The sequence below is a fragment of the Mustelus asterias genome, chromosome 6 (assembly GCF_964213995.1).
Source record: "Mustelus asterias chromosome 6, sMusAst1.hap1.1, whole genome shotgun sequence".
NCBI classification, from domain to species: domain Eukaryota; kingdom Metazoa; phylum Chordata; class Chondrichthyes; order Carcharhiniformes; family Triakidae; genus Mustelus; species Mustelus asterias.
Window position 1 is genome coordinate 107,100,833 of NC_135806.1, and position 25,059 is coordinate 107,125,891.

At 43.6% G+C, this 25,059-nt stretch overlaps 1 protein-coding gene across 1 annotated transcript; it reads left to right on the forward strand.

Annotated features, from left to right (window-relative positions):
- Positions 1 to 9,457: 9,457 nt before the first annotated feature.
- LOC144495047 (protein mab-21-like 3) lies at positions 9,458 to 25,059 on the forward strand. The gene is made up of 4 exons (XM_078214876.1): positions 9,458 to 9,991; positions 18,228 to 18,444; positions 23,968 to 24,145; positions 24,223 to 25,059. Exons 1-4 carry the CDS (start codon positions 9,568 to 9,570, stop codon positions 24,454 to 24,456), a joined length of 1,053 nt encoding a protein of 350 aa, XP_078071002.1. The 5' UTR covers positions 9,458 to 9,567; the 3' UTR covers positions 24,457 to 25,059.

Consider the following 25,059-nt stretch of genomic DNA (forward strand, 5'->3'; position numbering starts at 1 on the left):
AATTGTGACTCTCCCTGGTGAACCACTAGTTGGCACTCTGGGGCCAGCCTGTACTATAGTTCACAACAAAGGCCTTGTCTGAAATTCCAAGAGACTTCATCTGGTTTTCCTGAGAGTGTGAAGTACACTACAGCCAAATAGCTATATTTTTATTCAACTGCACCTCGAATGTCTGCAGGGTTCTCGTAGTCATTAATCATAATTCCAGCAAAATTAGTGGAGAGCAGTGCAAATAGCCAAAGTTACAGTGAATAATTCGGAACTTTCTGCAGGACATTTATCAGCCAAATCCGGATGTTCCCATTTGGAAAATGTTTCTTTTGAATCTAACATTGGGCTGAGCCTTCCCAATGGCATTGGGATCTCGACATTGAGAATGAATTAACCCCAGAGTGCCCATGAGTGCAACTTTACATGAGATGTGCTCCTAATTAGACCATCACTCCTTTAAAGGGATTGATTAAGAAGGGCAAAATAAGCTAGTGGGAGCATAAAAACTGACTGTAAAAGTTTCTATAGGTATGTCATAGAAATCATAGAAGAAATCATAGAAACCCTACAGTGCAGAAGGAGGCTATTCGGCCCATCGAGTCTGCACCGACCACAATCCCACCCAGGCCCTACCCCCACATATTTACCCGCTAATCCCTCTAACCTACGCATCTCAGGACTCTTTTTTAGCATGGCCAATCAACCTAACCCGCACATCTTTGGACTGTGGGAGGAAACCGGAGCACCTGGAGGAAACCCACGCAGACACGAGGAGAATGTGCAAACTCCACACAGACAGTGACCCAAGCCGGGAATCGAACCCGGGACCCTGGAGCTGAAAAGAGAAAAGATTGACAAAAATGAATGTAGGCCCCTTGCATGTAGGGATGAGATTGCAGAGCCTTTGGCTTTGATCTTTGGGTCCTCACTGTCCACGGGGATGGTGCCAGAGGACTGGAGAGTGGCGAATGTTGTTCCTCTGTTTAAGAAAGGGAATAGAAATGACCCTGGTAATTATAGACCGGTTAGTCTTACTTCGGTGGTTGATAAATTGATGGAAAAGGTCCTTAGGGATGGGATTTACGACCATTTAGAAAGATGCGGATTAATCCAGGATAGTCAGCACGGATTCGTAAAGGGCAAGTCGTGCCTCACAAATTTGATTGAATTTTTTGAGGAGGTAACAAAGTGTGTTGATGAAGGTAGGGCAGTTGATGTCATATACATGGATTTTAGTAAGGCATTTGATAAGGTCCCCCATGGTCGGCTTATGATGAAAGTGAGGAGGTGTGGGATAGAGGGAAAGTTGGCCAATTGGAGAGGTAACTGGCTGTCTGATCGAAGACAGAGGGTGGTGGTGGATGGAAAATTTTCGGATTGGAGGCAGGTTGCTAGCGGAGTGCCGCAGGGATCAGTGCTTGGTCCTCTGCTCTTTGTGATTTTTATTAATGACTTAGAGGAGGGGGCTGAAGGGTGGTTCAGTAAATTTGCTGATGACACCAAGATTGGTGGAGTAGTGGATGAGGTGGAGGGCTGTTGTAGGCTGCAAAGAGACATAGATAGGATGCAAAGCTGGGCTGAAAAATGGCAAATGGAGTTTAACCCTGATAAATGTGAGGTGATTCATTTTGGTAGGACTAATTTAAATGTGGATTACAGGGTCAAAGGTAGGGTTCTGAAGACTGTGGAGGAACAGAGAGATCTTGGGGTCCATATCCACAGATCTCAAAAGGTTGCCACTCAAGTGGATAGAGCTGTGAAGAAGGCCTATAGTGTGTTAGCTTTTATTAACAGGGGGTTGGAGCTTAAGAGCCGTGGGGTTATGCTGCAACTGTACAGGACCTTGGTGAGACCACATTTGGAATATTGTGTGCAGTTCTGGTCACCTCACTATGAGAAGGATGTGGAAGCGCTGGAAAGAGTGTAGAGGAGATTTACCAGGATGCTGCCTGGTTTGGAGGGTAGATCTTATGAGGAAAGGTTGAGGGAGCTAGGGCTGTTCTCTCTGGAGCGGAGGAGGCTGAGGGGAGACTTAATAGAGGTTTATAAAATGATGACGGGGATAGATAGAGTGAACGTTCAAAGACTATTTCCTCGGGTGGATGGAGCTATTACAAGGGGGCATAAATATAGGGTTCGTGGTGGGAGATATAGGAAGGATATCAGAGGTAGGTTCTTTATGCAGAGAGTGGTTGGGGTGTGGAATGGACTGCCTGCAGTGATAGTGGAGTCAGACAATTTAGAAACATTTAAGCGGTTATTGGATAGGCACATGGAGCACACCAGGATGATAAGGAGTGGGATAGCTTGATCTTGGTTTCAGATAAAGCTCGGCAGAACATTGTGGGCCGAAGGGCCTGTACTGTGCTGTACTGTTCTATGTTCTATGTTTACAGTCAGAAACAAGATAATTCATATTGGGGAACAAAGAAATGGCTGAGGAACTAAATTTGAACTTTGCTTCTGCCTTCATAAAGGAAGACGTTAATAGCATACCAGAAGTTCTGCGAAAGACAATTTTACTGAGGCGCTGAAGGAAATCAGTATTAGTCAAAAAATAGTTTTGGTAAATTAATGGTATTGAAGGCAGATAAATCTCCAGGGCCTGATAATCTTCACCTCGGTGTCCTTTAGGAAGTGGCCCTAAAATAGTAGATCCATTGGTGGTCATTTACTGGAATTCTTTGAGGATGTAACTAGTAGAATTGACCAGGGAGAGTCAGTGGATGTGGTTTATTTAGACTTTTAAAGGCTTTCGACAAGGTCTCACATAGCAGATTATTATGTAAAGTTAAAGCACATGGGATTGTGGATAGTATCTTGAGATGGATGAAAAATTGGTTAGCAGGTAGGAAGCAACGAGTTGGCATAAATGAGTCCTTTTATGATTGGCGGGCAGTGACCAGTGGGATACTGCAGGGATCAGTGCTCGGACCCCAACTGTTCACATTCTATATGAATGATTTGGATGATGGAACTAAATGTATTATCTCCAAATTTGCAGATGATACTAAGTTTGAGGGTGAGCTGTGAGGAGGATGCAGAGATGCTTCAGCATGATTTGCATAGGCTGAGTGTGTGGGCACACGCATGGCAGATGCAATATAATGTAGATAAATATAAGGTTATCCACTTTGGGAGCAGAAATTGTGCATCGGTTGCTGAAAGTAAGTGCGCAGGTACAGCAGGCAGTAAAGAAGGCAAATGGTATGTTGACCTTCATAGCAAGAGGATTTGAGTACAGGAATAAGAATGTTTTACTGCAATAGTATAGGGCGTTGGTAATGCCGTACCCAGAGTATTGTGTGCAGCTTTGGTGTCTTTTTCTGAGGAAGGATGTTCTTGCTATAGAGGGAGTACAGCAAAGATTTACCAAGCTGATTCCTGGGATGGCAGGTCTGTCATATGAGGAGAGATTAAGTCAGTTAGGATTATATTCATTGGAGTTTAGAAGAGTGAGAGGGGATCTCATAGAAACTTATAAAATTCTAACAGGATTAGATAGGGTAGGTTCAGAAAGAATGTTCCCAATGGTGGGGGAGTCCAGAACTAGGAGTAATAGTTTGAGGATAAGAAACATAGAAAAACTACAGCACAAAACAGGCCCTTCGGCCCCACAAGTTGTGCCGAACATATCCCTACCTTTTAGGCCTACCTATAACCCTCCATCCTATTAAGTCCCATGTACTCATCCAGGAGTCTCTTAAAAGACCTATTGAGTTTGCCTCCACCACCACTGACGGCAGCCGATTCCACTCGCCCTCTTCCCTCTGTGTGAAAAATTTCCCCTGTACCTACCCCCCAGCACCTTAAACCTGTGTCCTCTCGTAGCAGCCATTTCCACCCTGAGAAAAAGCCTCTGAGAGTCTACCCGATCTATGCCTCTCAACATCTTCTATACCTCTATTAGGTCTCCTCTCATCCTACGTCTCTCCAAGGAGAAAAGACCGAGTTCCGAGGATAAGGGGTAAACCTTTTAGGATTCACTACCATGGAAAGTAGTTGAGGTCAAAACATTGTCTGATTTTAAGAGGAAATTAGATATAGCTCTTGGGGCTAAAGGAATCAAGGGATATGGCGGGAAGGGGGATTTGAATATTGAACTTGATGATCAGCCATGATCAAAATGAATGGCCGAGCAGGCTCAAAGGGTCAGATGACCTACTCCTGCTTCTATTTTCTACGTATGTTTAAACACAGACATCAGTTACAACAACGGCAGATCTTTGGCTATAACAAGCTTAAGTTACATAACTGAATGAGTACTCAGACAAATCAACAAATATGATTCTATTAGTTGATAGGATTCTTTATTGAGTTCAGGGTTCACTATAAGAACTCGGGTTCCATGCTTTGCCGTTCCAGCCTGACTACAACTTTCTACTCTGCTGCAATTGTTACACCCCCTCTTATATCGTATATAATCTATCACATTTCTCCCTCTCTTTAGCTCTGAGGAAGAGTCATCCTGACTCAACGTTAACAGTCTTTCTCTCTCCACAGATGCTGCCAGACCTGCTGATTTTTTCCAGCATTTTCTGGTTTTATTACTGCAAACAGTGGTTTGATCAAAACGCTTATACCAATTCCACCTTTGATTTCTAGATTCCTTGCATACTAACAAAAAACTACCAAATATCAAAAGACAAACAATACAAACTTTAGTTAACGTGCAGCCAAGATGATACACTCATTTTCATCTCAATCTCTCCCACTGATTGTTTCAATCACTTTATTACTATAAACAGTGACCAAATAATACGTCCCAGATCCTTGAGATATGGATGAGTGAACTTCCCATGCCATCAACTTGTAAATTTTGCAAAGTATTCCTGTTCAGCAGAACCGAAAGTTGTTTAAAACATCATGAGCTGATTCCACAAACAGCTCAAGATGTTGCGACACATTAGTTGTGCGAATTCACATCCCCACAGCTGCTTCTGCATTTGATGTCTTAGTAAGGATGTTGATTGGGTTTCTGGGGCAGGAGGCCCATTTATTAGGGCAAGAGGGAAATGTCCATCACAGAATAAGTTTAGACCCTACTTACAGGCTTATTTCTGCATTACTGTATGTATCATTTCATAATTTAATACATAGTACACGTATTATAGTATACATAGCATCAAATGACTAAAAAATATATCATATGATCCTCACTAATTTCTAAAATTATTTAAAAGAAATAAAGTGGGGCTTAAAAATGATTAAAGCGATGACTAGCTATGACTCAAACAAAAGGAACATCCTGGCATCCAGAACAGCTGCCACTTTATTATCTCTAAAGAAGCACTAAAGCCCCCTGTGACTGTAGAGATCAAATCACAAGGAATTGCACAAAGCCCATTTACATTTATGAGGCAAAGTGCTGGCAATCAGAGATGATCAGTCTGAGAGGATAAATGACTCTGAAATCTGTTTTTTCGAAATTATTAATGGTTGAAACATTAACCACCTCAAGAATGCAGATAAAGCAATATACACCATTTGTCCAAACCTCCCCCCCCCACACCACACACACACATACACACAAGCTGAAACTTGTAATATTGCCTTGTGGAGCTGCAGACCTCAGGCTGGCATTTTTCCATCAACCAAACAGTAGCCTAGGACAAAGGCTCATTCCAGATTTTGATTTGATTTGATTTATTATTGTCACATGTATTAGTATACTGTGGAAGTTAAAATGCTCATATTAGAAAAATATCATGCCTCCTCTGTAACAGCTTGTGAGAATGTTATCAGTTGCAGACTTTCAAGGGAGCCTGTCTGCGTCAGACTCGGCCACATAACATTCTGCTTTTTGACCTTCACCAGAGGGTGAACAAGACCAGATTTTTTCCATAACAAATACCAAAGGCGAGATATGGGGATATGCTATGCAAATGAAGGATTAGCAGAAGTCAATGTTTCATCGAATGAGAAAGGGTGAAAAGTCAAGATTTAATTGGCAAATATGTCTGTCAATGAAAGATGTCAAAAATCTCTTGTTGCTGATTTGCTGTAATGAACTATAACTTGTTTCTCTGTAATGGCAGAACTACTCCAGCTATTTCGATGGAGGGAGGGGGAGTTCTCCTTGAGCACAAGTAATTAAAGACCTTGTATTGAATGCATGGCGTCCAGCGCTGTTTGTGTTAAGAGTCAACTAAGTGTACCTAAGGTTGCTGGTAGTCAAGGATCTCTGACACTTTTTGGAGGTCCCACCGAGATTGCAAACTCCTTGGGTATCTACACGGGAAGAAGCATGGTGCCTCGTTGACCCAAGGCTCGGAGACTGCGGCTGCTTAGTTTTGGGCATTGAGCCATCTTGACCGGGGGTTGTCCTGTGTAGACATTACCAGGGTAAGCAGGGTCTTAGGGTCACAAGGGTTCAAGTCCCCTGAGGGTACAGAATAAGGGTTGGGGGTTGGAACCCCGGATAGGCATTTTTTCCCAGGGTTCGAATCCCCAGAAGTCCCGATTTGATTGATTACCTAATTCCAAATTGATTCAGATCTTTTTGCTGTTATACTCTTTTCTGCTACTTGGTGGTGCTCTGTACCAGATGATTTTGCTTTGCTAGAATCGTAAGTGTTTTAACCCTTTGTTGGCCTGTTTTATTTGTGTGTCGGTCTTTGTGTGTAACCGTGTCCCACGCCGGCCAGCAGATCCCCTCTTTGATCATGGGACATTCATTAGAGAAGGGACATGAGCCTCCTCCTAAGGAAACACCCTTAGTTCCCTTAGTTTTTTTTTCTAGGCAGTTTTTTTAATAGTCCGGACTCTAAACGTACATTGGCATAGGATACACAGCACGGTGCAGGAACCTGATAAGGATGTACTATGTAGAGAAATTTCACTTGATGTTCATAAATTGTTTGGGTTCATCTCAAAACGCTAGAATGTCACGCTTGTAAACATTCTTGTACAGGGGTTGCATCCTGATCTGAAAACAATGTTTGCAATGACTTGTGTTGGGTGGGAGGGAAGACAGGACCAACCCAAGCTTGTTAGAACCCTCCAGCACTGTGAACGCCAGCTCCAATACCAGAAGCCAAAATCGAGAACTAAAGTTACAGATCATGTATTATATGCTGGCCAGTTGGGCAGAGGTGGAGGATGCGGGCTGGGGATAAGGCAGTCAGCTGGCTGAGGCAGCGACTCAAGTGCCTGTTTCACCTGTGGTCTCCAGGGGCATTGGTCCCGGGACTATATCCAAAGGCCTTGCTGTTTTTGTTGGAATCGGGTCCACTGACACATTAGGGCCCAGATTTCTGCCACGAAAGAGAGGCTCTCTATCATGGTGAAAATGCAATTGTCATTTTCGCAGAGGCAGGACATTTCACACATGGCACATTTTACAGAGGCAGCTGGCCATTTAAATCATCAGTTGCTTCCACTCGAGCAGAATTTTGGTAGCCTTTTGGTATGAAACCAAAAGTGTGCAGATTAGACTGGTAAGAGCAGATCTGAATTTTGTGAGCCACAGTACCCTTTCGGAGAGCTAAGATATCCCTCCGGACCTGGTTCCAGGACACCTTTGGAGAAGATCAGGTGCCCTTTATTGGAGGGTCTACTTGAATTATTATTTCCTCTAGGAAACTAAACAAATTGGTCACGGCAGGATCTTTCTAAAAGAGAATGGGCAATGTTAACTCTGTTTCTTCAGTACAATGTAATTGAGTTGAGCTTCATTTCATCTGGGATAAAACATTAAACAGAGCTGGTCAGTTTGTATGTCCAGCTAACCTTGGATTGAACTAATAGTCTTTTGATAATCTCACTGTTAATCCACCAGTGCCCTTTAGCTATGTGCCTTCATTCAGATTCATTGTCCTGAACATTTCAAATGTTACCCTGCATTTTACCACTGCACCTATGTGGTATCAGTAGTCAGTCAACAGAATGCTTTGAGTCACAGATAATCTACAGCACAGGAACAGGCCATTCCTCCAGACTGACCAATGCTGGAGTCAATGCTCTACACATTTTATTGAAATCTTCATCCATCAGTAGACAGTCAGAGCAACCATCTAGATTTAAATCCACTTCAAAAGTAAAGTTATAAAAGCAATGAATTTGTCCCGCATTTAAAGCATTCAGGTCTACTAAAAGAGTAACCAGGAAATGTCACCAGGTCACTAGATACTGTTCCACCATAGAAGATATGGTCCCACATTTGGCTTTCCCAGACCTGTGCACATGGAAGTGAGCTTATTGAATTTACTTTAAAAGGAGCCCCCTTCCCTGATTACTTTTGAGGTCAAAATGTTTTTCTATATAATCACATTTTCAAAAATCCAGTGAATTTCCAACCGCATCCTCCAAACATCTACATGAACCTCTACCCTTTCCATCTCACCCTATCAGCATATTATTTTATTCATTCCTCCCTCAACTGTTTACCCAGCTTTCCCTTAAATGCCTCAACTGTTTATGGAAGCACAAGTTTTACATCCCTATCACTTATTGCTCGGACGGAATTTCACATTGGCCCGAAGCCTAGACCTCCCCCCCCGGGTCAGGTGCCCCACTGCGTGTGCCGCCTCGCGGAAATGCCCTCCGTGCCCTTTTCCACCGCGCGGAGATGTTTCCTGTACGGGCTGCTGCTGCACACCTTTCACTACCGCGTCCTCGCCCGTCGCCCGGATACACCTTGGTGGGCCTTGTTGCCGCCGGGCGGCGGAGGTCCCCAGTGGAGGTCCCTCTACGGAGGGATCTCCCCCAATTATCTCGGGGACCTAGGGTGGAGGGTGCTGCACGCAGCAGTGCCGTGCAACCGTAGGTTTTTCCGGTGCACGGGCTCCCAAGACTGCCCTTTCTGTGGCCTTGTGGAGTCCGTGGACCATGTCTACGTTCTGTGTTTTAGGCTGCACACCCTTTTTGGTTTCCTCAAACACCTCTTATTGATGTTTTGTTTGCACTTCAGTCCCACGCTCCTGATCTACGGGCACCTGGTGCGGAGAGGGGCGGGTCGGGATGCCGACCTCCTCGTGAACCTGCTCCTGGGCCTGGCGAGACGCGCCATCAATAGGTCCAGGCAGCGGGCGATCGACGGGGCCGTCCATCCCGACTATCTGCCCCTCTACCGCGGCTACATTCGCGGCCAGGTGTCTCTGGAGAGGGAGCATGCGGTGTCCACGGGCGCGGTTGACGCCTTCCGCGACCGCTGGGCGCCGCAGGGGCTGGGGTGTATTATCGACCCCGATAATCACCTTTTGGTTTGACGTTTTAAGTTTCCTTTCAACTTTGTTTTTGGTTCGGGCTGTTCCCCCCCTTCCTTTTGGGGAGCTGCCCCTTTTACTTTGTCCCTAAGTTAATTTGAGTTCGTTTACTTGATTGGTGTCGAAAGAAATATCACTTATTGGGTAAACAAGTTTCTCCTGAGTTCCCTATCTGATTTCTCAGTGACTATCTTATTGGCTGCTTTAATGACCTGATTAAGCAATACAGCAGACTGCAAAAATACTTCATCAGCATACAGGAAGTTCAAACATTTCCTTCGAACAACTTTCTGCTTCTGTCAAGAGATTCGAAGCGAACAAAACTGCAGCCAATTTAGTTTCAGAGTTGCTGCAAAATAATTCAGATAAAATGGAGTTGCAAATAGCTGCAATGAATGACTTACTGGAGGAGCCCCTGCAGAAATATTATGCAAATTACGTCAAAAAGGAGCCAGACGAAGCGGTTAAGAAAAGCACTTTACAGTCGATGCTAAAACAGCTTCTTGAGTTTATTCACAGTAAGGACGACTTGTTTGCGAAAGACTTCATCCTGGTTGGGAGCATTGCAGATGGAACCAAAGCAGAGGCTGTGGATGAACTGGATGTACTCGTTCCCTTGCGAAAGGATAAATTTAAGATTACTCCAGATGACAAGACCTTGGAAGATTTTTCAATTAGCGAGCGTGTAAACGGGATGTGGAGGTGTTTTTCTCACGATGAAACTATCTTGAAACTGTTTGAGTTGGTAACTGAATACAAACAGGCGTACTACAAGGATAATCCCTTCTTTAAAGGTAAAAGCGCACATGGTGTTATCTAAAAATGTTTCCGCCTTTTAGCTCACCAGTATTGACCGTTAACAAGTAAAAATATTTGAACTTTTTGAAGGATAGAGGGTGTGGTGCTAAGTATCTCGTTTTCAAAACAGCAAGAAACTGGACCTGATAGTTAAAGCAACAATGATTGGTTTTCTGTGTTGGGACCTCTGGCTACTGCCGCACATTCTCATCTAGTTGCTGGGGAACCTGGAATCTGACGAGCGAACTTGTCAGATTCACGAAGGTCAGCCAGTGAGAAACCCTGACAAAAAAAGATCAGCACAAATGGACGGGAACAATGTCCAATGTCAAGCTCCCTACAGTGTTGCACTCCCGATCTCAGCTGAAACTGTCGTGGAGAGTGTCCCGTTCACTCCAGGAATCTCCTCGCAGAAGGGAGAGAGAACAAAATGGCAAGCAACCCTCTAAGTTTCCAGATATGGAGCTACAACTCATTATCCTGCCTGCCCTACAGCCTGTTGCAGCTCATTGAGACTAAAAAAGTTTATGCCCTGTAATAGAAGAAAATATGAGTGAGATGATGGCAGAAGCTGTTAATGAGTAATTAAAATATAACTGTTGATACAAGATTGTGATAGTTAATTGTGCAATACTACCAGATAAACAGGTTATTCAAGAGTAATAAAACAATACTTATCTCAGAATCAGAAATAAACGTAAAGCCACAGGTGAGTGGCTTCTATATTATGATATATCTGTGATCCCTGTAGCCCAGAAAATAATGTCCCACGTGGTATGCAATCATTAAGAGGCAGTTTGCAAGTAAAAGGTAGATTGACTATCTTTGGAGAGATTGGGGGTTATTTATGTAGATAGTTTGAAGCAAGGCAAATGGCTTTTTATGGAAATGAATGCATTGCAAAAGAACAAAAAATAAACAATTTATTGACACAAGCCCAAAGCGCTTAACAGCGACTTAACAACTTTTGAAGTGGAAACTTAGAAGATGAGAAGGGGGATTTAATAATGGGAAACGAGGAAATGGCCGAAGCCTTAAACAAGTTTTTTGTGTCGGTCTTCACAGTGGAGGACACAAATAGCATACCAATAATAGATGGTCATGGGACTGTAGGGGGTGAGGACCTTAAAACGATCACTATTACCAAAGAGGTAGTGCTGGGTAGGCTAATGGGACTAAAGGTAGACAAGTCCCCTGGTCCAGATGGAATGCATCCCAGGGTACTAAAAGAAACGGCAGAAGTAATAGCAAATGCATTCGTTGTAATCTATCAAAATTCACTGGACTCTGGGGAGGTGCCAGCTGATTGGAAAACAGCTAATGTAACGCCAGTGTTTAAAAAAGGAGGTAGACAAAAGGCAGGTAACTACAGGCTGGTTAGCTTAACATCCGTAGTTGGGAAAATGCTGGAATCTATCATAAAGGAAGAAATAGCAGGACACCTGGATAAGAATGGTTCAATCAAGCAGACGCAGCATGGATTCAGGAAGGGAAAGTCATGTTTGACTAATTTACTGGAGTTTTTTGAGGAGGTGATGAGTGCGGTTGACAGGGGGGAGCCGGTGGATGTGGTGTATTTGGATTTCCAGAAGGCTTTCGATAAGGTGCCTCACAAAAGGTTGCTGCATAAGATAAAGGTGCACGGAGTTGGGGGTAAACTGTTAGCGTGGATTGAAGATTGGCTGTCTAACAGAAAACAGAGTAGGTATAAATGGGTGCTTTCCTGGTTGGCAATCCATGACTAGTGGCGTGCCGCAGGGATCGGTACTGGGGCCTCAACTATTTACCATATACATAGATGATCTGGAGGAGGGGACCGAGTGTAGGGTAACAAAGTTTGCAGATGACACTAAGATGGGTGGGAAAGCAAATTGTGTGGAAGACACAGAGAGTCTGCAGAGAGATTTGGATAGGTTAAGTGAGTGGGCGAGGATCTGACAGATGGAGTATAACGTTGGTAAGTGTGAGGTTATCCACTTTGGAAGGAATGATAGGAAAAGGGACTATTAAACGGTGAAAAATTACAACATGCTACTGTGCAGAGGGACCTGGGGGTCCTTGTGCATGAATCACAAAAACACAGTTTGCAGGTGCAGCAGGTGGTCAGGAAGGCAAATGGAATGTTGGCCTTTATCGCGAGAGGGATGGAGTATAAAAGCAGGGAGGTCATGCTGCAACTGTACAGGGTACTGGTGAGGCCGCACCTAGAGTACTGTGTACAATTTTGGTCCCCTTATTTAAGAAAGGATGTATTGGCTTTGGAAGGGGTGCAGAGAAGGTTCACTAGGTTGATTCCGGAGATGAGGGGGTTGGCTTATGAGGAGAGATTGAGTAGACTGGGCCTGTACTCATTGGAGTTTAGAAGGTTGAGGGGAGATCTTATAGAGACATATAAGATAATGAAGGGGCTAGACAGGGTAGAAACATTGAGGTTATTTCCACTTACAATGGAAACAAGAACGAGGGGGCATAGCCTCAAAATACGGGGGAGTCAATTTAGAACAGAGTTGAGGAGGAACTTCTTCTCCCAGAGGGTAGTGAATCTTTGGAATTCTCTGCCCAATGAAGCGGGCGAGGCTACCTCATTAAATGTGTTTAAGTCACAGATAGATAGGTTTTTAGCCAATAAGGGAATTAAGGGTTATGGGGAGCGGGCAGGTAAGTGGAACTGAATCTACTATCAGATCAGTCATGATCTTATTGAATGGCGCAGCAGGCTTGAGGGGCCAGATGGCCTACTCCTGCTCCTATTTCTTATGTTCTTATTATGTTCTTATGTTAAAGTAGGAAATACAGTTGTCAATTTCTGCACAGCAAGCTCCCACACTCATCAGTGAATTAATGATCAGGCGATATATTTTAAGTCATACCACCATATTCATCCCTTAATGATGTTATTCCCTTTTTACTGATGTGCCTGTAAAATATTTATATTGTATATTATCCTTGATAATTTAATTTCATGGTTCCTCTTTGCCTTCCTGATGGTTTTTTGACTTCTCAGAATTTCTTTGTATTCTCTTTACTCACGCACTTCCAAAAGAAATTCTACGTTGGCAATCTTACCCCCAAAAAATTTGATGTGTCAAATGAGTGTGAAAATGGGAGCGAATTGCGCCCATTTTTTGGGCACGCTCCCAGTCGCAATGGTATGGCACTTAGAAAAAAAGAGCACAGATGTGATTTTCGTCAGTAGGGGGAGGGAAGCTCCCGGGAAGCTGACTGCTGAGCTCTATCTCCCAGTGCACTGTGTACATACAATGTACATAGTATACTGGGAGATCTGTCCCCCCCCCCCCCAACCTGATTGCTGCCCTGGACATTGCCTCCCAACCCCCCCCCCCGCAACCACGATTGCTGCCTCTCCCCCCCCAACCGCGATTGCCACCTTGGACGTTGCCCACTCCCCCTCACCCACGATCGCTGCACCAGGTATCGCCTCCCGTCTCCTCCACTAGTGGTGACCGGTGGTGGTTCTTGTTGGGTTCACACCAAGCCTGAGGGTCAGAAAATTCCAAGAGCTGGGAGAATCCGATGTCAAACGGGCCAAGCATATTTAAATACTACTTTAAATATGCTAATCGGCCTTGTGCCCATTCTGGGCGAGATCCGGTTTGCACCAGTAGAAAGAGATCGGGACGGTTGCAAGCCATTTTGTGCCGTGCGCGAATCCCATTTTTAGGCCAGTATACAATTTTCCAGGATTGGCGAGATCTGGCTAGACACGGCGAGACCGGAAAATTTCCCCCATGATAATGTGGTGTATTATAATCCTAGTCTTTGTTGAGACCATCCCAGATTGGGCGTACCACACAAATGATTCCTCTTGAGTTCAAGTCAAAAAAGACAGATTCCAAAGATGCCTCAATGGGTCTCTCCCCTGTCTCTACACAATTCAACTGTTAGCTGCGAGTTCCCATTTTGTAATGCTGGTATTTCTGCTAAAACAGAATGAGTTTCACAATTTGAAGTTTTACCTGCACCTCAGACTTGTCCAGTACCTTTATAACAATCTCCGTATCTTTATAACAATCTCAGTTTCATAAGTGAGTGAAGATGTCCCCAAGTACACACAATAGTGCCTATTAGACTTGGGCACCGTATTTCTATTGCTCTTTCTTCAACACACCCATGAAAGAAAACATCAAAGCTTCTGTGGGAAACAGTTTCATTTTGCAGTTTCTATAGTGATAGCAAAGATAGCACAGAATTTCACCAGGTTGTAAAAGACAAATATGCCAACTTGAAAAATAAGAATTATGTTTTGCTGAAGGAGAGGGGAGGTGGGGGTTGATGAAGGGGAAATAAGGGGAAATTGCAGGTGAAGTAGGGGGAGATTGCAGGTGAAGCGGGGGGAGATTGCAGGTGAAGCAGGGGGAGATTGCAGGTGAAGCGGGGGGAGACTGCAGGTGAAGCGGGGGGAGACTGCAGGTGAAGCAGGGGGAGATTGCAGGTGAAGCGGGGGGAGACTGCAGGTGAAGCACAGGGAGATTGCAGGTGAAGCAGGGGGGAGATTGCAGGTGATGCAGGGGGAGATTGCAGGTGAAGCACAGGGAGATTGCAGGTGAAGCAGGGGGCAGATTGCAGGTGATGCAGGGGGAGATTGCAGGTGAAGCACAGGGAGATTGCAGGTGAAGCAGGGGGGAGATTGCAGGTGAAGCAGGGGGGAGATTGCAGGTGAAGCAGGGGGGAGATTGCAGGTGAAGCAGGGGGGAGATTGCAGGTGAAGCAGGGGGGAGATTGCAGGTGAAGCAGGGGGGAGATTGCAGGTGATGCAGGGGGAGATTGCAGGTGAAGCAGGGGGAGAGAGATGGAGGTGAAGCAAGGGGAGAGATGGAGGTGAAGCAGAGGGAGCGAGATGGAGGTGAAGCAGGGGGAGAGAAATGGAGGTGAAAGAGGGGAGATTGCAGGTGAAGGAGGGAGAGATGGAGGTTGGAGGTGGGTTATAAAGGAGGGAGGGTGGTTGAACAAGCTCAACTCCTCCTTCGCTTTCCCCCATGTAAACAACTCTCATATTCACAAAATCTTACCCTGGGCTCACACCAAGTCTGGGGCATTAGGATAACTTCACACCAGAGAAAAAGTTTGCAAAATATTAGCCGAGACTTTCCTACTTCTACTTCTCTTATCTGCTCTGGTTCATTCTCTATTGCTAGATTCAATAGTGAATCTTCCCCTGTCAGGCTTTTTACATTTGGTTTAGAAAGGAGTCATTATGGATTTTTAAAAAACTACTCTCAAGCTTGGAGTAAGCTGGAAGTGGACCATTTTATGGAATGCATCAGCAAAGCAAAGTCTCTCAAAAGCCATCAGGAATAGCGGGTTGTTTACGCGGTAATATCAGAAAGTACAGACACTATTGTATACACCTTGTGCCTGGTCAAAATCAGTGTTCAACGTCTTTGGCCTCAGCAATATTGGTTCCTCTTTTGAATAAGCACATCTAGCAAAACACATAGAAAACAGCATGCAGATGTGTAAGGCAATGGTTGTGTGGAAAAATACACTGAAAGAGACAGCTTTCAGAAGCATAATCATTGTTAAGGTATCAGATCAGAAACCCCAAGGTATATTATGAAGTTAGAGTAGACCCCAACTATTTGCTATGTTGGCATGAGTGTGAGGATAACATGTTTCACTCCAGGTGTAATTCTATTGACACACTAGGAAGCTTTTATCAAGACAAACTTTATTTCACACTACAGTTTAACTATAAACAAAAAAAAGCTTAACATTTACCAATTGAACAATACTTAAACATAACAAGATACAATTTTAAACTGCTAAACTGTCTATTAATTCCAATTCAAGCAATATTCCTCTTACAGACTTAAACTTCTCTTCAATATCAGTTAGCAACACACAGGCTTACATGCTTGGGCTTGGGCTGCCAGTCCTTGAGCCTCCAGAACACCTTTGGAGAGCGAGAGAGAGAGACCTATTTCTACTAGCAGGTTCCAAACAGCAGCCTCCAGAGAGAGACCTCTTGGTCCTTTCAGAACCTGACCATAACTACCTGCTTTTCCCTGTAAGCTTAGCTCCTCTCCTTAAACACATGACTCTGTCAATCAACATAATCAAAATCCTACTCTGAAACCCCAGGGGAAAAGCGAAATAAACAAAAATGCATTCGCTCAGATTAAAACAAACACATCCCCAGCTAAAATCAATCATGAGCCTGCATTCTCAGCATGTGAGCTGCCTGGTTCAGACAAATTGGCACCGTGTAAAACAGAGTTGAATTTTAAAATGCCTCTCACAAGAAACATGATGTAAAATATGATGTACTGTGCCTTTAAGAAATACTTTTCTTAAAGGCACAGTATAATCACATCACATTAACCCTTTATTTCCCAGGAGTTCTGTACATTGATACAGTCAGGTGAGGAGCTGTCATTCCTATGGGGTCATTATCTTTAATGGGTTTTGACAGACACGCCATCTCCATCTTAATGGGGTTGGAAGGTGGAAGGTAAAGTAATACAAGTTAGCTAACCATCTTGGCAATGAGTTCAAGTCATTTTAGTCTGTGCTTTAAAAAGTCTGTTTTTAAAAGTTCAATTTATGTTTCCGGCTGGTGAATTAAAACTAACTATTTGACATAAAGCACATATTCATGACCACATACTGTAGAAACTCCATCCCCACTGCCGCTGCTCACCCCCACCCCTTCACCTACCTCGTCTGTCCAGTTAAGTGGGTGAAATCCCCCATGAGTATTAGAATGGAATCATAGAATCCCCTTGATTAAGTTGATCTTTCTCTGCACCCTAGCTATGACTGTAACACTGCATTCTGCACTCTCTTGCTTCCTTCTCTATGAATGGTATGCTTTGTCTGGATGGCGCACAAGAAACAATACTTTTCACTGTATACTAATACGTGACAATAATAAATCAAATCAAATCAGTGCAGAAAGAGGCCATTCAGCCCATTGAGCCTGTACCGACAACAATCCCACCCAGACCCTTTCCCCGTAACCCCATGCATTGACCCTGCTAATCTCCCTGACACTCGGGGGCAATTTATCATGGCCAATCAACCCAACTCGCACATCTTTTGGACTGTGGGAGGAAACCAGAGCACCCAGAGAAAACCTACAGAGGCATGGGGAGAATGTGCAAACTCCACACAGACAGTTACCGGGGCCGGAATTGAACCTGGGTCCCCGGCACTGTGAGGGACCGTGCCACCCTTATTATTCTATGTTTTTATTAAATGGCCTAATTCTTCTATGTTTCTTCCTCAAGCTCCCTTCCACAATTAGGTGGTCTGTAGAGGTCATCTATTAGTGTGGTGAATCCTTTATTATCTCTTATCTTTATCCATTGGATTCTATTTTTGTCTTGTTGATCACTGTGTCCCTGTTTTCTGTAAGAAGTTTAACAACACCAGGTTAAAGTCCAACAGGTTTATTTGGTAGCAAAAACCACACTTTTGTTACCAAATAAACCTGTTGGACTTTAACCTGGTGTTGTTAAACTTCTTACTGTGTTTACCCCAGTCCAACGCCGGCATCTCCACATCATCCCTTTTTTCCACCAACCTTATGTAGTCCTGAACATGTACAATTACTCCACCTTCTCTTGTTCCTTCCCTGAGTGGGGCTATCTGGGCCCTCCTCCTGGTGAGATCTTCAGGTCTCACCAAAGTCAATGGGGATGTAAGTGGATTGCCTCAGTTTTTCCGCAGGGGGGCTGGATTGTCCTGGTGTCTGTTTTTTTCTAAAGATGTGAAACCTGCACTATTTAATTCCCAGTCCTGATTTTTCTGTGGTCGTGGCCCATATTGCCCCTACTATGTCTCATTCCTCCCAAGCCCTGATTGCCTCCCATTTTATTGTTTTATTGCAGTGTGGATTGCTGGTCTCTTTAACTAAAATTAATAGGATTTTCTCTCATTTGATATTAACCATCTTTTAGACTCCTGTTCTATAACTGTATTTATTCATTTGAATCAATGTCCTGCCTTACTTAGGGTTAAACAGTCATTCTGTATTAGTGACAGACAACCTATCATAGTCTTGTTCTTATGGATAGTCAGATAAAAATGGTTCCTGATGAGCACAACTACAGAATGTCAATGTTTTTTAAAGTATTTTGAAAGCTGTCACTTAATTGTGATTACATTTGTCCCAAATTGAAGGAAATTCAGCTTTGACATTAGATGTTATATTGTATCTCATCTATTTGGTATCTTATGCATTTAACTGATGATGAAATGTATTTATAGTTAAGAAAAAGAAGATTACAGCTGCAGCTTTGCCCCTGATGATCGACTGGATAAAAATTGATATGGTGCTTTGCATTGAAGATGCCCTTCAATATTCTGATATGAAATGGCCTTTTCCAAAATGGTTGAATGGCCAGTCCAAATGGCTGAGCGATCAACAACAAAACCGTGTCAGAAACATGGGCATAGATATGACATGTCATGGAATACAATGGAGGTAAAAAAAAAGAATGTATTTGCCACATCAAATATTTGTTTTATTGAACTGACCATGTAAATCAGTGTTGTTACCAGGATCTCAAGAGACACATAGCAGTTGGTCTGCAAAATTTTATACAATGCATACTGGTAAGTTACTTAACTTGCCTATCAGTAAATAATAATGGTAAGTTCATGAAAGCTTTGATCTGTGTCCACTTTCCTGCCCATTGGATACTGAGTTTTTTTTTTTGAAGAATCGCCTCCATGGTGTTAGCATTCTTCTCGTGTAGGAGGAACCCAATATAAATATTGGGGAGATGGAAGCCATTGTCTCCCGGCACTGCCAACAATTCTGTTCCCTAGCTACCAACTGTGTCCCTCTCCTTGGCAATTGTTTGAGGCTGACCTAGACAGTTTACAATCTTGGTGTTGCATTCGACCCTGAGATGAGCTATCGACCGCATAACTCCACCATTATTGCCCTCTCCATAACATCACTCAGCTCTACTTTCCCTCAGTTCATCTGTTTCTGGAATGCTCATCCATGTTTGTTTTTAACTCGAGACTGGACTATTCTAATTCCTGACCAGCCTTCTATGTTCCACTCTTTACAACTTGAAGTTATCCAAAACTCTGTTGCCCAGATCCTACTTTGCACGAAGTTCTATTCACAATGCTCATCTACATTGGCTCCTGGTTAAGCAACGCCTCTGTTTTCAAATTCTCCCCTTGGCCATGTCGTTCCTATCTCTCTAATCTCCTGAGCTCCATAATCCTCTTTCTAATTCTGGTCACTTGAGTGTGCCTGATTTAAATTACTCCACCACTATTAGCCATGTCTTCATCTGCCAATGACCTAAGCTCTGGAATTCCTCGCTAAGCCTGTTTGTTTTCCCTTTTTTAACACTCAGAAAAACCTTATGTAACTTGGGCCTTGATTTTCACAACAACAGAGAGCCCCTCCGTCTGGCGAAAATGGCATTAGAGGCCCAAATACAGAATTTGCGGCCACTAAGATGGCACTGGCCATTTTTGCAGGGGTGGGTTCGGGCCCAGGCCGGGCTTTGCATGTGCACATTTCACAAAGGCAGCTGCCCATAGAAATCTGCCTCTGTTTGTTATGTTGTACTATTCAGAGGGATGTATTTGCATTCACTGAGTATGCAGCAATTGGCAGTATGCTTTCCTTACCTGGTTAACTCTAGATGTGTACCTGGATGATGTAAAACATAAGCTCCTGGGCTCAAGGTAGTTGCTCAGTTGTTTCAGAAAGGAAGCAGAGATCTGAGATACTAGGTATCCACAAGGAAGAAAAGACAAGACAAGAATGAGAATTAGGAGAATGACGAATAAGATAAGGTAGACTCCTTTTTTTTAGAAAAAATATGCAAAAGCTTCCTTTGTATATTATTAGTTAGTGTACCACTGGGTATGGTGACCAGAGTTTTAAAAATCAAAACCGGGACACATTGAAAAGCCTTGGGAAGGCAAAGTCTCTTGGTTGACATGTTGGGTGACTGATGGCAGGAGTCTGGGGAAGGGGCAGTTCAAGCTGGAAGGTCATGTATTGACATCTTGTGGAATATGTTCAACCAGAGTTGGCAATCCTATTAAGACATTGGCTGAACGTCCCCCTTGATTCTTGGATCTCATTGGTTACCCAGCTGTCTGGCACAGTGTGGTGCTGCACTTTGGCCTTTGTGATTGGCCCTTACCACTGTCAATCAACCTCACATCCACTCACCTCCTCGGAGAGACAATGAGAACTCTTAATAATTAAAGCACTGCAAAGGGTGTTTATCACCATAACAAGCCAGGTGTACCATCACTGTCTATTAGGTTGGATGGTAATTGAAGTGTTTGGAGGACTTGAATTGCCCAGAGAGTACAGTTGACCTGCTCTGATTAACAAGTTCAACTGCACCTATTACTTCTGGCAAGTGATTGACAGGTTCATAGAATCATAGAATCATAGAAACCCTACAGTGCAGAAAGAGGCCATCTGGCCCATCGAGTCTGCACCGACCACAATCCCACCCAGGCCCTACCCCCATATCCCTACACATTTACCCGCCAATCCCTCTAACCTACGCATCTTAGGACACTAAGGGGCAATTTTTTAGCATGGCCAATCAACCTAACCCGCGCATCTTTGGACTGTGGGAGGAAACCGGAGCACCCGGAGGAAACCCACGCAGACACGAGGAGAATGTGCAAACTCCACACAGACAGTGACCCAAGCCGGGAATCGAACCCAGGTCCCTGGAGCTGTGAAGCAGCAGTGCTAACCAGTGTGCTACCACACAGAACAAGTTGAGACATTTGAGCTATTTTGAGAAAATTGCCAGGACTCTGGGGCGTTTAATGAAAAACTACGACTTTCTTGAGAAAACTGGACCCTGGATACAATACTACTGGGAATAAAAACCTCGAGGGGCTGATTTTCATGGGTGAATGGTTGGGGGGGTCGCGGTGGAAATGTATTGTTCATTTTCCCCATTGCAAGAGTTGGTCAGCAGCCAACTAACCTAACAAAAGCCTGACCCGTGGCAATATCGTGCTGCCGGCAAGCTAAATTGGCGCAGAGTGGAAGTTCTGAGGGAAAGTCCTGACCTCAAGAGCTGCCAGCCAATCAGATTGCCCTAGCAGTCACAACAGCGCTAGAGTTGAGTAGTGGTCACTGCTGGGACTGCAAGCAGCCCCAAGAAGATGCTAGATGGATCCTGTCCCAGATAAGCCCTGGATGGGGAGGGACCAGGCAGTTTACAAAGAGAAGAGATGGGGCAGTGTTTTGAGGCAAGGTAGGGTGGAACAAAGGGAGAGTAACATCTTGGGCAGTGGAGGGTGTCCTTGATGCGCTCATAGCGCCCCTTAACTAATATGTTCCACATCTGTCCCTACTCCAGCCCGTCTGCCCAGACCTACCAATGTTTGGCCATTTTCAGCACCTGCCATATTATGGGGATTATATTGGGGGGGTTGGTGTGAGAACACCAGAACCACCCTCCCCATCCCCCCTCCAGCAAACACCCCTGGCAGGGGCAATAAAATCCAGTCCTGGAAATTTAATGTCACTCTTTAGTTTGATCTCTTTGCAACTTATGATACAGTCACATTCTGCTCCAACATCTCTCCTCTGTTATCCAGTTCATTAGGATTGCCCTCCTTTGATTCTACTCTTAACTATCTGATCACAGCCTAATTGTCTTCAGCAATTGCATAGAGTTACAGAATGCCTATAACAGAAGGAGACCATTCAACCCAACTTGGCTGCTTGGATTCAGAATTGGCTTGCTCATAGAAGTCAGAGAGTAGTGGTGGAAGAGTATTTTTCTGGCTGAAGGTCAGTGACTAGTGGTGTTCTGCAGGGATCCGCAATGGGACCTTTGCTGTTTGTGATATTTACAAATGACTTGGATGAAAACGGAGATGGATGAATCAGTAAGTTTGCAGATGATAAAAAAAGATAGGTAGAATTGTGGATAGTATAGAAGGTTGTCAAAGGATACAGTGGGATATGGATCAGTTGTAGACATGGGCAGAGAAATGGCAGATGGTGTTTAATCTGGGCAAGTCTGAGGTGTTGCGCTTTAGGAGACCAAATGTTAAGAGTAAGTGTACAGTTAATGGCAGGACCCTGAACAACATTGATGTACAGAGGCTTCTTGGGGTTCAAGTCCATAGCTCCCTGAAAGTGGCCACACAAGTAGATAGGGTGGTAAAGAAGGCTCATGGCATGCTTGTCAATGTCTTGGCATTGAGTACAAGATTCAGGATGTTATGTTGCAGCTTTATAAAACTTTGGTTAGGCTTAGAGTATTGCGTTCAATTCTGATCGCCACATTACAGGAAGGATGTGGAGTCTTTCGAGGGGGTGCAGAAGAGGTTTACAAGGGTGCTGCGTGGATTAGAGGGTATGAGCTATAAGGAGAGGCTGCACAAACTAGGGTTGGTTTCTCTGGAGCAGCGGAGGCTGAGGGGAGACCTGATAGAAGTCAATAAAACTATGAGAGGCATAGACAGTCAGAATCTTTTTCCCAGAGTTGAACCGTCTAATACTAGGGGGCATGCACTTAAGGTGAGATGGGGAAAGTTCACAGGAGATGTGAGGGGCAAGTTTTTTTAGATGTCTGGAACACGCTGCCAGGGGTGGTGGTGCTGGCAGATAGGGGTGTTTAAGGGGCTTTTATGCAAATGAATATGCAGGGAATAGAGGGATATGGACCAAGGCCAGGCAGAAGGGATTTGTTTAATTTGGCATCATCATGTTTGGCACAGCATTGTGGGCCAGAGGGCTGTTCCTGTGCTGTACTGTTCTATGTTCTATCGTCAGTGCTGATGTTTATGATCCACCTGTGCCTCCTCCAATCTACTTCAATATTCTACCTCATTATTGGCTACTCTTTCCACACCACATTACCTGTCCAGTCTCCCAAGAAGGCCCTTCCTCAACTACATGCTGCTCCTTAGTAACACCATTCACAGCATGGGGTCAACTTACAGGTACAAAGAGGACAACCAACTCTCTCGCGCCACTATCTCCCTTTACCCTTCCACTGCCTCTCTGTTGATAGTGTTTGTTCAACACCCAGCCTGAGATGAGTTGCAATTACCTCCTGCTAAAACATTCAAACGTCTGAAGTCATCATTTGTGACCCACAGCACAAACCTAAATACCACAGGAACCAATTCTATCTGATCTCCAACGACTGCCTCAGACTCACCCAAACCTGTTAAACCCTAAGCTGAGACTTCAACATTATATTTTCTCCATGAAGAAGACTGCCTACATCCACCTCTGTAACATTGCTCATTCACCTCTATCTCAGTATGTTTTCCATTGGAATTTTCATCCTGTTCCACTGACTGGCTTTCAATCATTTACCCTCCTTAAACTTCAACTCATCTAATTGACCATATACTATCGGTCTTAGTCCTAGAAACTCAACAACCTGACCTCACTGCAATATGTTGGCTGCCAGTCCTCCAATACTTCAAATTTAAAATTCTAATTCTCAAACTTACACCCTTCCCTATCTCTAAATTTCCTCGAGCCCTCTGATTCCTATTTCCCTCAAACATACTCTTACAACTCTGGCCTTGTGCATCTCCCATCCTACTCCCCATTTTTAGCCACTGAGATTCCATAGTATTGAATTTTCTCCTTCCCTCTTTTTCCACTATCACACTCTTCTCAATGAACATTCTCCTTAAAACCCACTTATTTTACTGAACTTTTGTCGAAAACTATTTTCTTTTTTGCCTGAGGATCCGTTTTTGATCACGCTTCTGCAAAGCACTTTGGGTTGTTGGTCTACATCAGGCCTCTTAAAGAAATGCAGCTTGTTGTTGATCCTGAGCTTATTTTTAACTTTTAAGTGTCAGTAATCAACTCATTTAGAATATCTCTTTGTGACGACGGGCATTCGAGATTGATTATTACTGCAATTACAGAACAAAATTGTGCAGTCAGAGTTGCTATAATTTATAATCACATGATGTGTGAGGGAACATTACAACTAAGCATTATTTTTTAAAGACCTTCCTTCTCAAGAATTGATGCATTTTTATTTGGTGAAATTGATATCAACGGTGGTCATCGAAAAAAAGCCTTCAAACTCTTAAAATCTCTCAATGGTTACTATTGGACAGTGGATCAACTACGTGAAAGCTATCAAGGAAAGAGCCGACCTTTTCTTGGATCCTTCATGATGAAGGTAGATTTTGCAGTTATATTCTACATTAATTAGCATATTTAGCTTGTTCAAATTCTCACTGTTTCTCCTCTTTGCAGATTCTCTATTTACATGCGAGGGAAAAGTATCCAGAACCTCAGCAATGGGATTCACTGGGAAAATCATTTTGCAACCTCTTGGATGTTTTAAACCAATGCTGCAATGAGAAGCGCCTGGATCACTATTATCAAGCTAACATCAACCTTTTTGACCGTGTTGCTGATAAAACCTTCCAATGGTTACAGGAAAAAATCCGTAATATTCTAGAAGATCCAGAAGAGGAGCTTTCCTAACCTATTTAGAAGAAACATGTCACATTAAGGTTTAATTAAGAACCAGGATTGAAAGGGTTAATAATGACGCAAGTTTAAAAATCACATAAGCTGCAAGCTGCTAGACTCCGTCACACAGGGAAAGCTATGTGAAAACCATATGTCTTGATTAAAGTAGACACAGATAAGCATCAAGGATCATAAAAATACACACAAGAGCTCCATTGAATTATGCGCAGCTGCACCTTGCTAGTGTCTGTTCTAACAAGAGACAATGGGAAAGGGGAATTGACATACCACAGATTAGAAAAATGACTTCATAATTGTAGAGAAAGAAATACATGCTTGGTGATATTATAATGAGGTAGACGTGTACAAATTGTAATTGGATAACAATTCCCTTTATGCATGATGTAAACCTAATCAATAGTTGTGAGTGGATATAGATATAACTTCTGTGCAAATGTACAGCTTTGATTCATATATGCTAAAGTCTTGTAACTGGATCTTAATTATAAACGTCTGTATAATTCTTTAATTGGGACTCTCTCTGGTGAACCACTAGTTGGAACACTGGGGCCAGCCTGTACTATAGTTCATAATAAAGACCTTGTCTGAAACTCC